Raw genomic sequence first — 18,272 nt, forward strand, 5'->3', positions numbered from 1 at the left:
TCTCTGATCTCTAATTCATATCACCATGACAGACCTGGTATTCTCAATAGCTACATCAGGCAGCCAGACCGAGCTCCTGTAGGACAAGGCCAAAATCGCTCATTTTAATAAATACTTATTGACCACTTATTACTGACCTGGTAAATGTGTACATCATCAGTAAGGGTAGGCAGGTGGGGATGATTTTTAGAATTCTCTAGTACTGCTGTGATTTGAGACTCATCCTATAGGGAAAATATATGGGTATCCTCTGATGACTTTCCAATCATCAGATTATCCTGTAGAAGAAATGTTACCAAGTAGCAGAAATTTAATCATACTCCTTCCTAAGGGATTTATTAAAGTGCTAAGCAGAATCTCATTTGGCTATTGATCAAAAACACAAAATGATTTTATTTCCTTTGGATTTTTGGCTTACCCTTCCTTCCTCTGCTGCTCTCAGGTGTTTTCCTCTCTGGTTTCTTATATTTTGCTGCAAGTGAAAGAAAGTATTCGACAGATCCTCAGCTCACTGAAATATGTACATCATTCATGTTTATTAGGCTGCCTAACATTTACTAGGAATCATTATGTGCCAGTACTCAGCTAAGCCCAGGTGCCCAAATGTTCTTGTTCATGATACCCTTTGTCTCAGTTAATTGTTTTCTGGTGCCCCTTGACCAAAAGAAAGACCTAACAGTTCCATTTATTAAGTATTTGGGTTCAAACAACTTAATAAGTATTTATGTCCTCATGACTTAGTAGCCATCTCAAAAAATAATACTTAAATTAAAAGAAAAAAGTAATATTTTTATCTTATTCTTAAATAACCACAATTATTTACTAATAGGATGTATATCCATAATACAAGGGGGAATCATAATGCTATAAAATAGTTATTACTCAAGTATTAAGGAAATTCAAAGAAATTTTACGAAATCAAGTGTTTTAGCCCAACCACAGACTGTTAAGAATATAATTCCATCAAGCAATTTGTCTATTACGTTTTATATTGTAGACTTGATGATCAAAAACCAGGCTTTATTGTTTTTCAGAAAACCAAAATGCTTATTAACTACACTCATATATCCTCCTATATAGATGTGTTAGGACATTTTTAAAAACTCTTCTTGACAATGATTTGGATCTTCATTTAGGGTTGTGTCCTTAGAATTTCTATTAATGTTATTTTGCCACATTTTTTTGTTTTAAAGCTTCTTTGAGTCATTAATTTCAAGATCATTTCATATGTTTATTAATTATCCACTTTATATGCTTTGATTTACTTTGAATCATAAACTAGTCCACTGGGGAGTCATTTGCTCATTAAATGAATAGAGAAACTGTGTCTTCTGGATACTTTTTATTACCCATAGCCTCCCTTGAGTGCTCAGTGGTTTATTAACCATAGTTGGGCTGCCTTAGAGATTATAATGTAATTGATTTACCCTAGAACTTGAATATTGGATTAGTTATTTTCTTCTCAGGAACTAAAGTCATAAAATTGGTTCCCTCTTCATCCTGGGCTTTCTTGAATGTCATGGTATTTAACATGATAAGTGAAACATTGTCTTTTTATAAATTTAACTAGAGGTCAGGTGCACGAATTCATGCATGAGTGGGGTCACTTGGCCTGGCCAGCGATCGAGGCCTATCAGGGGGTTGGGTGGCTGGGGAGGAGGGGACCTGGGAGGTTGGACTACAAGCCCCCCAAATCAGGGCCCAGAGGGAGGGGCCGCGGGAGGTTGGCTGTGGGAGCGCACTGGTCAGTGTGCGCCATAGCGACTGGTCAACTGGTTGTTCCGGTCATTCTGGTCATTCGGTCCTAAAGGTCGCTTAGGCTTTTATATTTATAGGTGAATGTGCTTTGCTGTTCATACATGGATCTCATCAGTCATATTAAATTCTTCCACCTAGCACCAGGATTGAGGCAGATTTATGGATCTCTAAGCCACTCATAGGCCCTGAGTGCTAGGAGTAGAATGTTCTAGGTGGGGAAGGGAAACCAGGTCATCACCAGGAAGCATTGCAAGGTGAGCATTTCTAGGAAATTACCCAAAGGTATCTCAGGAGAAAGGGATCTGAATCTCCAAGGATCCAGTAATTTGTTGTGAATTTCTTTACATCAGAAATAAGTATTCTCTTTTGTACCTAAATTTGAAGTTGTGATTTTGTATTCTCTTCCTTAAGCCCTAAGAACAGTCTAAGCTCTAGACCAGTGGTTCTCAACCTTCCTAATGCCGCGATCCTTTAATACAGTTCCTCATGTTTTGGTGACCCCCAATTTTGTTGTTACAAATTGAACATAATTAAAGCATAGTGATTAATCACAAAGACAATATGTAATTATATATGTGTTTTCCGATGGTCTTAGGCAACCCCTGTGAAAGGGTCGTTTGACCCCCAAAGGGGTCGCGACCCACAGGTTGAGAACCGCTGCTCTAGACCCATATAACCTGGATCTGTCCCTGATCAGTCTTGTTTTATCAGGATGACTCTATTTCTAAATTCAAACTTAATTATTTTTCAGATAATTTTTGAGGCCATTCGGGGAATGTCAATAAGAAGTGATATCGCCATTGATGATGTTAAATTCCAAGCAGGACCCTGTGCAGGTAACAGTATTTTCCCCAATTATAAAAAATTGATTGAAAGGGGATTTTGCAACAGTCTCAAATGATAAGAATGCAAATTCAGTATTTTTCTACAATAAAAATAGAGGAAACTATTATTGTCTATTTATCTCATGACAGAAATGGAAGATATAACTCCACAGTCATCAGGATATTCTGAGGATTTAAATGAAATTGAATATTAAGAAAGAACCTGAATTGGATTAACTAAACAAAAGCATTACCTCTTCAATCAAAATGAAAACAACACAAATGAATACTGGACAGTCTTAACTATTCTATAAGTTATAAAATGACGTCAGAGCACTCTTCTTCATTACTTTTGCAAAAAAATACTGACTCAGGGCTTTTTTTTTTTCATATGACAACTGTTACTAGAAGTACAGGCTGCTGGTTTTTCATAGATCACTCATCTTGATTTTGGTACCAGTTAAAAACACAAATGTACTATACTCTAGTCATTTTTAAAGCACACAAGTAAAAGGCACAATCAAAATGGGATGTGCTCACTTAAATCTGCATTCAGTGAATGTATTGGGAAGAGAAGAAGTCTGTGGGTTTCCATTTGAATTTCAAATATCGTAATATGTTTAAAGAAATAATGTGGGGTGTCAGTGATATCTGCAAAATGAATGCAGTTTTTATGGTAACAAGTTAGCCTAAGAATATAAAGTCTTATTTTCTATGTTTTATTCATAGAAATGGAGTTTTAATTTTTAAATATTTTTACTACATGTTAGATAACAAAGGATCTTTTATGAGTGTCCCGGGTTACGTCAGTATTAATTAATGCTGTATTACAAGGCAATGCTACCTTCTTCCCCACACTCTTTAAACTACTTTTGAAAGTCACTATGAACACATGGATAGAAATTGCACTCTTTTTTTATAAAGCAAGCTTGAAAATAATTATATACACATGCCCCAAATTTTTTTAAGTGTGTTGAACAATTTTACTGATTTTTATAACAAATGTTTAAGAAAGGTTTTGAGTAATATAAATGCCAGAAGAAATAATAAACTACTGCTTTTCATGTTTAGAAAATTGTATATACATGTTTATATACCTAAACAGCTGTTATGAAATTATAAGATTACCTAATAAAAGGTAATTTGAAAATCTTTTCACTGGCAATTAACTCATTTCTATATTATTTTTTGTTGTCAGAATATCTTTACTACTTAATTGCAGATTCTAATTTGAATTTCTACTCTGCCACACTAACTGCTTCTTTTTTTTTTTACATCTGACTTTTTATTTTATTTTATTTTTTAATTTTTTTCTTTGATTAAGGTATTTGCATATGTGTCCTTATCCCCCCATTGCCTCCCACTCCCCCACTCATACCCTCACCCCCCTGGTGTCTATGTCCATTGGTTAGGCTTATATGCATGCATACAAGTCCTTTGGTTGATCTCTCCCCCTTATCCCCACCATCCCCAACCTTCCCTCTGAGGTTTGTTGGTCTAATCCAGCAGTTCTCAACCTGTGGGTCGCGGGGGTCGCCTAAGACCATCGGAAAACACATATATAATTACATATTGTTTTTGTGATTAATCACTATGCTTTAATTATGTTCAATTTGTAACAATGAAAATACAGCCTGCATATCAGATATTTACATTACGATTCATAACAGTAGCAAAATTACAGTTATGAAGTAGCAACGAAAATAATTTTATGGTTGGGGGTCACCACAACATGAGGAACTATATTAAAGGGTCACAGCATTAGGAAGGTTGAGAACCACTGGTCTAATTGATGCTTCTCTGTCTCTGGATCTGTTTTTGTTCAACAGTTTATATTGTTCATTATATTCCACAAATGAGTGAGATCATGTGATATTTATCTTTTTCTCACTGGCTTGTTTTGCTTAGCATAATGCTCTCCAGTTCCATTCATGCTGTTGCAAATGGTAAGAATTCCTTCTTTTATACCTCAGCGTAGTATTCCATTGTGTAGATGCACCACAGTTTTTTAATCCACTCGTCTGCTGATGGGCACTTAGGCTGTTTCCAAATCTTAGCTATTATAAATTGTGCTGCTATGAACATAGGGGTGCATATATCCTTTCTGATTGGTGTTTCTAGTTTCTTGGGGTATATTCCTAGAAGTGGGATCACTGGGTCAAATGGGAATTCCATTTTTAGTTTTTTGAGGAAACTCCATACTGTTCTCCACAGTGGCTGCACCAGTCTGCATTCCCACTAGCAGTGCACTAGGATTCCTTTTTCTCCACATCCTCGCCAGCACTTGTCATTTGTTGATTTGTTGATGATAGCCATTTTGACAGGTGTGAGATGGTACCTCATTGTCATTTGATTTGCATCTCTCGGGTGATTAGTGACTTTAAGCATGTTTTCATATGTCTCTTGGCCTTCCTTATGTCCTCTTTCAAAAAGTATCTATTTAGGTCCGTTGCCCATTTTTTGATTGGGTTGTTTATCTTCCTTTTGTTAAGTTGTATGAGTTCCCTATAAATGGTGGAGATTAAATCCTTATGAGTGATAACAATGGCAAATATGTTCTCCCATGCAGTGGGCTTTCTTGTTGTTTTGTTGGTGGTTTCTTTTGCTGTACAAAAGCTTTTTATTTTGATGTAGTCCCACTTGTTTATTTTCTCTTTAGTTTCCATTGCCCTCACAGTGGTCAGCAAACTGCAGCTCGCGAGCCACATGCGGCTCTTTGGCCCCTTGAGTGTGGCTCTTCCTAAGCCTTAGGAGTACCCTAATTAAGTTAATAACAATGTACCTACCTATATAGTTTAAGTTTAAAAAATTTGGCTCTCAAAAGAAATTTCAATTGTTGTACTGTTGATATTTGGCTCTGTTGACTAATGAGTTTGCCGACCACTGCCCTAGGAGCTGTTTCGGTGAAGATATTGCTTCGGCATATGTCTGAGATTTTGCTGCCTGTGGATTCCTCTAATATTTTTGTGGTTTCCCATCTTATGTTTAAGTCCTTCATCCATTTTGAGTTTATTTTTGTGTATGGTGTAAGTTGGTGGTCTAGTTTCATTTTTTTTTGCATGTATCTGTCCAATTTTCCCAACACCATTTATTGAAAGACTGCCTTGACTCCATTGTATGATCTTGCCTCCTTTGTCAAATATTAATTGAGCATAGTGGTTTGGATCAATTTCTGGGTTCTCTATTCTATTCCATTGGTCTATATACTAACTGCTTCTTAAGCCTTTTACTAGTGACATAGCACTGCATACATTAGTGGAATAATTGATTTTAAGTGTTTTATTTCACATAAACAATCTCAATGTCCCCACAAACTTCATCTTGTTAGAATGTAAACTGTATGAGGATAAGGACTCTGGCTTGTTTTGTTTACCTTTGTAGTCTCAGTACCCAGAAGAATGTCTAGTATATAATAGGTGCTCAATCAATACTTGCATGAATGGATGGAAGGAAGGATGGATAGATGGATGGGTAGGTGGGTGCATGGATGGATGGATGGATGGAGGGATGGATGGAGGGATGGATGAATTTAATCCTTTCAATATCCTCCTAGCTGGAGATATTGTTATCCCTTTTCAAAGATAAGTAAACCAAGGCTCAGAAGAAGCAAAAATAAAATAGCTGTTAAGTGAAGGAACTCAGCATCAGGTCTCTCTGCCCCCAAAGCTCACACCTCTTACTGCTTTGTGTGCCCCCAAATCCATTGGTCTGATGGAGGATTTCCCATCAAAATCCATAAATTAATCTATAAAGTACATTATATCTCTCTGAACACCACATTACTTAGAAAACAAAAAATACTCAACTATACAAAATAAACACTCTGAGATTTATGAAGAGAATAAAATAAACTTTTGTAGTAAAGCAAAATTTTGTAAACCAAATCCATTCCAGTCATGATGATTAATTATCATAGCAGGGAAATCCCTAGAGTTGAATCACTGGGAAAGGAAGATTTCAAGATGTTAACCAATTCAACAGCATACTAGACCATATAATTTCCTCAAAATGTTATTCCTGTCCAAAATGTAATTCCTGTTCAGAGCTTAGTTATATCTGCTGAATAAAGAAATGAAGATTGTGTCTCTAGGACCTAGTATCTAGTGCATAGTAAGGGGTTTTTAATATGTGATGAATGAGTGAATTCATTCACTAGCCTCCTTGCTTATGGATTACATAAATCCATAGTAATCTAGCTAACATTTATTGAATACTTACTATTTTTAGGCATTGTTCAAAGAGCTTTACATGAATTCGCTCATACCTGGTATTATCCTGATAACCCATAAAATAGATCTAGGGATATTTCCATTATAAATAGGGAAAGTGATTCTGTTCAAGTACAGCTGCTAGTGCAGGGCCTAGTTTGTTTGGTTTTTTAAATAGATTTTTATTGATTTCCGAGAGGAAGGGAGAGGGAGAAAGCGATAGAAACATCAATGATGAGAGATAATCATTGATCGGCTGCCTCCTGCATGCCCCCTACTGGGGATCGAGCCTGCAACGTGGACATGTGCCCTGACCAGGAATTGAATCATGACCTCCTGGTTCATAGATTGATGCTCAACCACTGAGTCACGCCGGCCGAGCAGGGCCTAGTTTTGCACCTGGGTCTGTTTCACCGCCAAACTTGTGTTCTAATCCTCATCAGACCGCCTTCTGAACCTAGCTCTCCTGACAACTCCATCCACAGTACTAACTTAAACTCTAGCAAAAGGTTCCAAGTTTCCCTCACTCAAGAGCAGGGGTCCTCAAACTTTTTAAACAGGGGGCCAGTTCACTGTCCCTCAGACCGTAGGAGGGCCGGGCTATAGTTTAAAAAAAAACTATGAACAAATTCCTATGCACACTGCACATATCTTATTTTGAAGTAAAAAAACAAAACGGGAACAAATACAATATTTGTATTTGCATGTGGCCCCCGGGCCAAAGCTTCCAACTTTCCCTCAGCTCAAGAGGATTTATCAGCTACCTAAATTGCCCCAAAGATTGCTGAGTCAGAAATGCTACTTGGGGCACCAGCTTTGGGACTTGTGGGGTGAGGGGGAGTTGGGAACTAGTTATTGACTTAGGGCAGAAAGGAAGAAGGTCATTGTTGCCATTTGTCCTGCAGAAACAATCTGAATTTCCTGTAAGAGAAGAGAGGAGGCGGAAGGTGAGCAGATTCGTTTACCCTCCCTCGTGTGTGCTGCTTTTGCAAGATTTGCTTTTTGGATGCTTCTCTTCCTTTTCCAGGTTGCCCTTGGCATTCATTTGAACTAAATTTCACCTGGAGGGGAAATATGGAAGCATAGTAAACACGGTATAGTTTTCTCGGGTTTAGAAATATCCTAGGAGGAAGGCATACTAACTTAACAGGTAGCACTTAACATTTATCCCCAGTGTTTGCATTTATTCCGATTTTCACCTAAACACACAAGTGTTTCAGATAGAAACTACTTTTTCACACAATTGTCTTCCCTCCTTTAATTTGCTGTCTAGGTTTGAAAGTAGTGAAAAAGGGGAGGCTGAGAAAATAGTGGCTGTGAAGCAAGGACTGGTTTAATGTGGAAGAAGAAAAAGTTCAGCAAAGACTTGAGAAATCTGTGCCCCAGGCATTATACCAAGCATGGGGGTTACAAAGATGCTCACATATCAGTGAGCAAAACAGAGATCTAAACCTGTCAGCACAATTCAGAGTGCTATGTACAAAAAGGCCATATGCTTAGGGTGCTGTGAGAGGGCCTAGGGTGGGGCATCTGACCAGAGACGGCAGGCCAGCTTCTTGGTTGAAGTCTGGGCAGAGCAACCAATGGAAACCTACTACCATGGACTCTGACTTATTGCCAGACGGGGACATGTTTTCCGGTGCGATCTAACTAGAATTGGGGGAAAAAATGAATTTTAGTAACTGATCATGCTAATGTGGTGGCATTTTTATCATGTGGGTTACTATAAAGAGGGGATACAGCATAGTGATTAAGTGCATGGTTCCAGATTCAGGCTGTTTCAGTTTAAATCCAGGTTTTGCCTTTACAGGCTTTGTGACTGCGAGCAAGTCACTTACACCCTCTCCAACTTCTATTTCCAGTCTGCAAAATGGGGCAAATACTTGACTCTACTTCTTTAGGTTGCTGTAAAGATTAAATGCAAATATTACATGCATTTAGTATCTTACACACAGGAGCCATTCAAGTTTATAAGGTTTGAGTGAAATTTTTGGATAAATCAGTTATTTGTATGTATTCTTTCTCTACAAAAGAATTGTGAGTTTATAGTGCCATCTTAAGGATAAAGCAATCATGTAATCTTGTCCTTTGATCAATTTTTTCTTATTATTAACAATACACGGCCCATTTTAACCAGTACCTGGGCAATGCCTTCCCCTTTGTTCTTCCTAACCCAGCCACTATTAATGCTTCTTCGGTGCTAATTACCCTATATATGCCCCAAGCAAAATTTATCATACTAAACCTAACTTCCTGTGTTCATGTCTGTCTCCTCAAGAATGGTCACTTAGTCAGTGGTTGTGCTCCCATGGCCTAGCATGCTCAACAAATGTGGATTAAGTACACAAAAGCTCAGTGAAAGCATTTAGTTTAATACAAATATGTATGTGGATTTTTTAAAAAATCACAAGGGATATAATTTTCTTTGGTCCATCAAAATTTCATGGTCTGAAAATCCACATACTCAAACTTTAACATGAAAATATGTCCCTGGCCAGTGATACGTGTAGAATACCTGGAAAAAACAAATAAAAACCTCCTTTAGAGGGCCATGCACCCAACCCAGACTGTACAAGTTCCTCACATGTACAACTGCATGGAAAAAGGACACACAATCCAAAATTAGAAAACATTTAGTGAAATAGTCCACTAGAAGCAAAATCAACCATCAATGAACAGCAGAATTAGATACCCAAGATTTCATAGGATGAAATTTTTTTAAATATATTTTTATTGATTTCACAAAGAGAGAGAATCATTGATCGGCTGCCTCCTGCACGTCCCATACTGGGGGTCGAGCCAGAAACCTGGGCATGTGCCATGACTGGGAACCAAACTGTGACCTCCTGCTTCACAGGTCGATGCTCAACCACTGGGCCACACTGGCCGGGCAATAGGATGAAACTTTTGATAGACACTTTAACTATTTTTTAAATAATTAGACCCCTCCCCACCCCAATAAAAGCATTGAAAACATAACAGAACAAAATAATATGAAAAACAAGCAGGTAGATTTTAAAGGGAACCAAACAGAACTTCTAACATGAAAAATATAGTCATTAAAATGAAAGAGTCCATGGAAAAGGCAAATATCTAGTTAGATGCATAAATAGAAGGGACATGGTGAGCTAGAATATAAGATAATAAACCAGAATGCAATATATCTATCTATATAATAGAAGAATATGCAAATTAGCCAGGACGCCATAACATCATAACAGCAGGGACCTGAGGCTGCATAGTGCCCAGCTGGGGCGAAGGACCTCAGGCCACGCCCCAGCCCCATGGGGCTTGACAGGGTACCTCAGGATGCACCCCCCGCCCTGGCGCTGGGCCAGGGGACCTGAGACTGCGCCCTGCCCCCGCTGGGAGGGGCTTGACGGGGGTGGGGCTGGCTGGATCTGGGTTCTCCTGCGTTTTCGAAGCACGTGTGGGTGGTGGGAGGGGACTTGACTCTAGGTCCTGCAGCGCACCCTAGACTCTGACAAGAGGGAGATTTTCATATACATTTTACTAATTTTCTTTTATCTCTGACACTTCTATTATAGAGAAAGGGCAAATAGCAATATTAAAATATTTCCTCTAATTAATTCCCTTTTAATGTGCACAAATTTCGTGCACTGGGCCTCTAGTAGAAAGATAAAAAAGTGAAAAAATATAAAGGATCCAATGAATGAGACTATCATTCATTCTGTCTTACATACTAGTGTATTAATATATACATACTAGTGTATTAATATATATATACACTAGTGTATCAATATATACATACTAGCATATTAAAATATACATACTAGTTTATTAAAATAAGAGCTTCAGAAAGACAGAATGGGAGGAGGGTATATTCAAAGGGAGAATATTTGAGACTATTTCAGAATTGGACATGCCTAAAAATGCTCCAAATTAAGAAGTTCAACAAATTCTGAGCAATATAAGTCAAAATAAATCCACACCTAGATACATCATTATGAAATTATGGAATGCCAAAGGCAAAGAATTTGAAATGTAACTAGAATGAAAAGACAGATGAACTACAGAGGAATGAAAATTTAAACAAAACAAAACTTCTCAATCATGAGGAAAGTGTAAAGACAGTGTAATATTTTTAACATGTTGAGAGAAAATAATATCAACTGAGAATTTTATCATTCAAAAGGGCAAAATAAGATTTTCAGATAAACAAGGAAGAAATCATGTTTTTTATGGTTATATGTATATATACACACATATTTATATCTATCAATGATAGTAAAATGAATCTATACATATTCATGAATCGATAATAAATGAATATATATATATCAATGATAGTAAAAGTACCACATATAAAAATTCACTATATATATATAGTCATGTATAATTTGCCTTTTTGCTCAAAATTATGTTTTTGGGATTCAGCCATGTTGCATTTCTAGCTGTCGTTCATTTCTCTATGGTATGGTATTCCATTACATGATTATACTGTAATTAATCCATTTTATCATTGATGCATACCTGGGTTGTTCTAGTACTTTGCTATTGTGAACAGTGCTGCTAAAATATTCTCATACAAATAGCCAGGTACCCATGTGAAATAATTCCTTATGGTTATATAGCTAATACATAAATTGCAGGTTTGTATGATATGTACACTTAACTCAATGATGAAAAACTGCTTCCCAAGTGGCTACACTAATCTACACTATCCTTACCAGTATAGATGATGCCAAAACTTGCTAGTGTCAGACTTTAATTTTTGCCAATCTGATAATTATGAAATTGTATTTCATTGAGGTTTTTAATTTGCATTTTTCTAATTATGAATTAAATTGAGCATCTTATATGTCCTATGTCTATTCATGCAAAATGCCTATTTTGCCCATTTGTTTCATTGAACTATGTATAATTTTCTTGCTCTCTTTTTAAATTTTATTTATTTATTTTTATCATTTAATGTTAAAGAGAATTTATTAGTGAAGCACTGAGGCAGAGAGTGGCTACTCCACAGACAGAGCAGCCCCTCCCTAGTGGGATTTACTTCTTTCATTGAGGCTCATTTAACCGAAGGATAAGGCATTCAAGAAGGCGGAAGAATATTCAGGATTTTTCTGGGGGAAAGGGGTGGAGACTTCTTGGAAGAGCCCCCTAGATAACATCTTGTGTCCTTATACTAGCCTTCTGTTTTGATTATGGTGATGTCATTTAGTATGCTAATATTACATTGAGTGTATAATGAGGCTAGAGGTTACCACAAGGTGAAATTAGTCACCATGTTGAATCGAACTGGTCTTCTGCAGGTTCTAAGCCATAAATCCATGAGGGAGGGGGTTGTCTTACTATCTCCTTGATAGTCCTTGTAGCCCTTATCGAGTAAAGTCCTTTGGCTACATACCCTATCTCACTCCCCACTTAGAGATTTTGTTCCTCCTGATTGTTAAAGGGTTGTTGGGCCGAGGGTATGTATCATATGGGTATATTTTTGTAGGAATTCTCTAATGTTCCAGATATGAAGCTTCTGTTTGTTTTAAAGGTTGCAAGTGTCTTTTTTTTAGCTGTGACTTCCCGCTCCCCACTCATGAAAGGCCTTAGTTTTTATTACATATTAACTGATGATCTTTTAATTTTATTAATGGTTTATGTATATTTTGTCTTATTTAAGAAACTCTTCCTTACCTTGTGTTTTGAAAGATGTTCCCATGTGGTTTCTTCTAAAACATTAAATGTTTGCCTATCACCTTTAAGTCTTTGATTCATCTGGAGTTATATCCAGTACAATTGCCAAGTTTTCTATCACTTCTTGGAATAGACTCTATATTTGCATTCCTTTCCTATTGTGGCTGAAACAAATTACTACACTCTACTACACTATTTGTGGCACAAAACAGCACATTTATTATCTTACACGTCTGGAAGTTAGAATTCTGAAAATGGATCTCATGAGGCTAAAATCAATGTGTTGGCAGGGTTATGTTCCTTTAAGGGAAGCTCTGGGAAAATACATTTCTTTCCATTTCCAGCTTTTTTTATTTTTCATTTTTTTAGGGAGAGAATGGGGGAGGGGAAGAGAGAGAGAGGTGAGAGAGAAACATCAATAGGTTGCCTCCCATACGTGCCCTGACCAGAGGTCGAGCCCGCAACCTAGGTATGTATCCTGACTGGGAATCAAACCAGAAACCTTTTGATGCATAGGATGATGCTCTAGCCCAGTGATTCCCAAAGTGGGCGCTACCGCCCCCTGGTGGGCGCTGCAGCGATCCAGGGGGGCGGTGATGGCCACAGGTGCATTTGTTTTAACTTTTTTTGTATTACCTTTCTATTCTGAGTTCAATAAATAGTTTCATAATTTCAAACTTCAATGTTTCTAATTTACACCTTTCTTTACTATATTTTACGAAAAAGGTAGAAACATTAATACATATATCTTTCTGTTTAATTGCTATTAAAATCTTAAAAAAATTAATTTCCAGGGGGCGCTGAGTAATATTTTTTCTGGAAAGGGGGCGGTAGGCCAAATAAGTTTGGGAACCACTGCTCTAGCCAACTGAGCCACCCGGCCAGGGCTTGCCATTTCCAGCTTTTAGAGCAGTGGTTCTCAACCTTCCTAATGCCGAGACCCTTTAATACAGTTCCTCAGGTTGTGGTGACCCCCAACCATAAAATTATTTTCGTTGCTACTTCATAACTGTAATTTTGCTGCAGTTATGAATCGTAATGTAAATATCTGATATGCAGGATGTATTTTCATTGTTACAAGTTGAACATAATTAAAACATAGTGATTAATCACAAAAACAATATGTAATTATATATGTGTTTTCCAATGGTCTTAGGCGACCTCTGTGAAAGGGTCGTTCGACCCCCAAAGCGGTCTCGACCCACAGGTTGAGAACCGCTGTTTTAGAGGCTTCCCACATTCCTTAGCTCCTGGCCACCTTCCAACTGTGTCATCACTCATATCTGCTTTTGTGGTCACATCTCCTGTCATTCTGACCCTCTTGCCTCCCTCTTATAAGGGCCCTTGTCATTATATTTGGCCCACCTGGATGATCCAGAAAAATTACCCCATCTTAAAGTCCTTAACTTAATCACACCTGCAAATTCCCTTTTGCTGTGTAAAGTAACATATTCACAAGTGCCAGGGATTAGGATATGGGCCATCTTTGGGGGGCCATTATTCTGCCTACCATGATTTTCTTTTACTTTTAAATCAGATTTCTTAATACGCCCAGTTTGGGTTTTTCCTTTTGAACATTTCTATCTGCCCTGTTTTCTTAATGTATTTGGCAGACTAAAATATCCAATACAGTGCTCAGTAGAAGTAGTGATAGGATCATGCTTGACTTTTTCCAGAATTTGAGAATATTTCTAAGTATTTCATCATAGAATATGAGTTTGCTGGAGATTTTTGGAGTTGCTTTTTAATCATTAAAGGAAGTTTTCTTCTGCTTGTACTTTCTAGGAAATTTAAAGATGAATATGTGTTGAAAATAATTGAATGTTTTTTTTCTGCTTCAATCTTTCTCCTGTAATCTTTTAATATGAATAATCACATTAATTGATTTAATTTGTGAGTACTTAATCTTGAATTCCTATAATAAACCCAATTAGGTCATGAAGTATTTACTGTTTTGAACATTGGTAGATAGTTGCATATATGTTAATGAGTAAGATAGGAACTTTTCATTTCCTTAGAAATTTAGGGGATTTAGACATAGTTCAACTCATAAGAGGAGCTGGAATGGCTCCCTTCCTTTTCTATGCTCTAAAAGAGGGCAGAATTAGAGCAGTGTTCTCAACTGGAGCAATTTTACCCCTCAAGGGACATTGCTAATATCTAGAGACATTTTTTATTGTTAAAACTGGGGAGGTGCTACTGGTATCTAGTGGGTAGAGGGCAAGGATGCTGCTGACCATCCTACAATGCACAGGACAGCTGCCTCCTCTTCCCCCAACAAAGAATTTATCTTGCCCAAGATGTCAATAGTACTAAAGCTGTGATTTCTTCTCTCATTCTGAATAAATAATCTCTATCCTAATTTTGTGTTTTTTTCAGATGGGGCTTCACAACTTATATGAGCTTCAGGCTCCACAGAATCTGGAGCTGGTGGGAGAAAGTGGGCACTGTGTAGAGGAGGGTGTGTGTGTGTGTGTGTGTGTGTGTGTGTGTAAAAGAGAGAATAACCATTGAGCCAATGCTAGGAAGATGGGGGGAGGGACAGAGAAATTTTGTTTTGACATACTTTCAAATAATCACAATTACTAAGAAATTGGCCACAAGCACTAATACCAAGAAACTGAAGGAAAATCATTAGTTGATATATGGTCTAGCAATCCTAATTCTTGGCATCTATTCTAGAGATATGCTAGCACATATACATAAAGATGTATCTGAGGATTTTTCCTGAAGCAATGTTTATAAAAATGAAAAATTGGAAGCAATCCATATATCAGATCTGTAGAGTAATGGATAAAGTATGATATATACATACAAAAACCTAGAAAAGTTAAAAGGAAACCAGATTTATATGAGTCAACATGGATATATCTCAAAATTATATTGTTGAATGAAAAACCAAGTTGTATAACTACTCTTATTATATTTTATGTTGATAATGTATACATGTAATACATTTATGTGATATATTCAGACTCAAAATATTACTATGTATTAAAATTGCCTTAACGGACATTACATTACACAATGAATAAGTGCGTAAGAATAGTTAACTGGGGGATCAGGCCTAAACCTGCAGTTGGACATCCCTCTCGCAATCCGGGACCGCTGGCTCCTAACCGCTTGCCTGCCTACCTGATCGCCTCTAACCACTCTGCCTGCCTGCCTGATCACCCCTAACTGCTCGTTTGTCTGCCTGATCGCCCCTAACCACCTCTGCCTCAGCTCCTGCAGCCATGGCTTCATCTGGAAGGACGTCCAGAATGATGTCCAGAAGGTTGTTTGGCTGTCTGGTCTAATTAGCATATTATGCTTTTATTATTATAGATATATGGATGAATGGATGTTAGTTTCTGTTTAATGCTTTTTTGGACTTTCAAACTTTCAAAAATACAACTTTAATTATTTAAAAAGAGTTTTATGAATACCAATCAAAGCTGTGGAAGTGAGAAATTAAAACCACCCAGTTTATCAGAGTTCAGCAATACCCCAGCTTGTTGAGATGCCAGGATGAAATGTCACTCTTGGTGACTAATACCACAGGACTGAACTTAATATAACTAATTTCAACAGATTCTCCACAGTTCTAACAATTACCCACTTTCTTTCCTTTGGGAAGTAACAGGGAGTGAGAAGAAACCCTTGCTCTCCCCCGGATGCTCCTGACCTAGGCTGGGCAAGAAGGACTATCACTTCACTTTGCAAGGACTTGCAGAGGGGATGGCACATGGTGCTTTAGCACCTTGTTCATGAAGGAATTAAAGGTAAATTCCTTCTGGAGCAAGTTAATACTGTTCTCCCATTTTATATTCTCAAAAGAATTGAAGGCCGGTTTAGCTCTAGGCTTTCTATCATGACACATCACAAAGAACCTCTGAAATCTAATATTAATTCCTAATGATTTTTTTTAGTCTTTCAGTTGGCTTTTGTATCCAAGAGATGGAAATTTGAGAAAGGGGCAAATCTGTTGAGACATTGATACAGAATATAAAATAAATTATGAAAAAGTGCTTAGATCAGTAGTTTGGTGTATGGTAAGTGCTGTTGGTTTTAGCTATTACTACTAATACTACAGCTGTTACTACAAACAATTCTAATACTAATATGACGGCAGTATAAGTAGGTATTTTAATTGTTTTGTATTACGTTAGAAACAGCTTATCTGTAGCAGAAGCTTGCCCTATGGGTTTTAGGTTCCTTGGGGAAGGGTGCTGATTCTCCTCGGAACTCCTCCTCCCTGCCTAGATCTTCCCCAGGAGTTCTTTAACTAGATAGTTAGAAAGTGTACGTGGCAGGAAGGTGGAGGGAGTGGGAGAAGGTTTGTTCCTGGGTGCCAAGGACTCGGGTTTTAGCATCTGACTGCTTCCCTCTCTTTCAAGCCGTGAGGGTTCACTTTTTCACTTGAAGAATTTGCCAAAAGCAAACGTAGTATGTCCTCTTACTTGGCATATAAACCAGAGGAGATGATTCCTGTTAACCTGTGAGGGTTCTTGTTAGAAGAGTAAAATGTCTCGAGACGTCTCAGCGGAGTCCCACTCCATGCATCTTGTCCACCTTCTTGCTATTGTGGCACCATTATCAAGGGCTTGAAGTGCAGCCAAGAAAGAGAACAAACACTGAAGATGGTATTTTGATGGTGAGATGAAATGTGTAATCCTCGACCCTGCCCCTTTCTGCCAGCTTTCTGTTTGTGTCAGTTTTAAAGTTTCTGCAGAATGAAAGGCCATCACTCAAAATAGCCCCTGGTGCCCTAGCTGGTTTGGCTCAGTGGATAGAGCATCAGCCTGCAGACTAAAGGGTACCGGGTTCGATTCCAGTCAAGGGCTCATACTTCGGTTGCAGGCTCCTCCCCGGGCTGGGCCCTGGTCAGGGTGCATGTAGGAAGCAACCAATCAATACGTTTCTCTCACATTGATATTTCTCTCTGTCTTTCCCTCTTTCTTCCACTCTCTCTAAAAATCAATGGAAAAATATCCTCGGTGAGAATTTAAAAAAATAAAAGCCACCTGGTCACTTACTCCTTGGTCTGTAGAATGTTAAATGCAATTATTTTGCCATATCTATTAGCAAGGATGGGGTGATGAATTCAGCTGGTGACTGGACTTTTAACCCTAGGAAGTGTAGGGTTAGCTATTGTGTCTCACTCATTAACACATTCTAGCTAATTTGTAATCGTTCTAAAGACCTTATCCCTCTGCCTCTTTAACCACTACTCTTTGCAATGCAGACAGTTTTCATCAGTGGAATTAAAGAATCCAGATGTGGCATGATAAGTGTGCCTATTTTTATGGGTGCATGAAATTTTTCAAGAATGTTAGGTAGCACTGAGCCATTACAGTCTGCAGAGTATCCTTGGTTCATGCTAAATTCCAGTTATACAAAGCCCAACAAAAGAGATTTAAATCAGTTATGGTACATCTATATAGTTACTTAAAATTATGTCATAGAAATTAATGTCATGGAAAGATATTCATAATATATTCAGTGAGAAAAGGAGGTCAAGTAATAATATATATAATTTGTGTGGTATCATCATTTTTTTTTCTAATGAAAGGAGCAAACCATACATGTACAAGTAAAAAAGATGTCAAAAAATACAGCAAAATCTTAACAGTGACTTGTTTGGGTAAAAGAATTATGAATAATTTTTCCCTTTGTGTGTTTGGTTTTTTGTGTGTTCTCAAATTATCTGCATTTACCACTGGCAGGTTGCTCAGTGGTTAGAGCATCAGTCTGCAGACCCGAAGGTTCCTGGATTTGACCCTCTCAAGGGCGGGTACTTCGGTTGCAAGTTCCCCAACCTGGGTTGTGCAGGAGGCAACCGATCGAT

At 37.8% G+C, this 18,272-nt stretch overlaps 1 protein-coding gene across 1 annotated transcript in view; it reads left to right on the forward strand.

Annotated features, from left to right (window-relative positions):
- Positions 1 to 3,716, forward strand: part of MAMDC2 (MAM domain containing 2) — a 123,772-nt gene extending 120,056 nt beyond the window's left edge. The window contains 2 exon segments of the mRNA XM_023752336.1: positions 2,510 to 2,594; positions 2,733 to 3,716. Of these exon segments, the coding sequence (XP_023608104.1) occupies positions 2,510 to 2,594; positions 2,733 to 2,797 (150 nt within the window). The 3' untranslated portion in view covers positions 2,798 to 3,716.
- Positions 3,717 to 18,272: the final 14,556 nt, after the last annotated feature.

The sequence above is a fragment of the Myotis lucifugus genome, unplaced genomic scaffold (genome assembly GCF_000147115.1).
Source record: "Myotis lucifugus unplaced genomic scaffold, Myoluc2.0 scaffold_31, whole genome shotgun sequence".
Classification (NCBI taxonomy): domain Eukaryota; kingdom Metazoa; phylum Chordata; class Mammalia; order Chiroptera; family Vespertilionidae; genus Myotis; species Myotis lucifugus.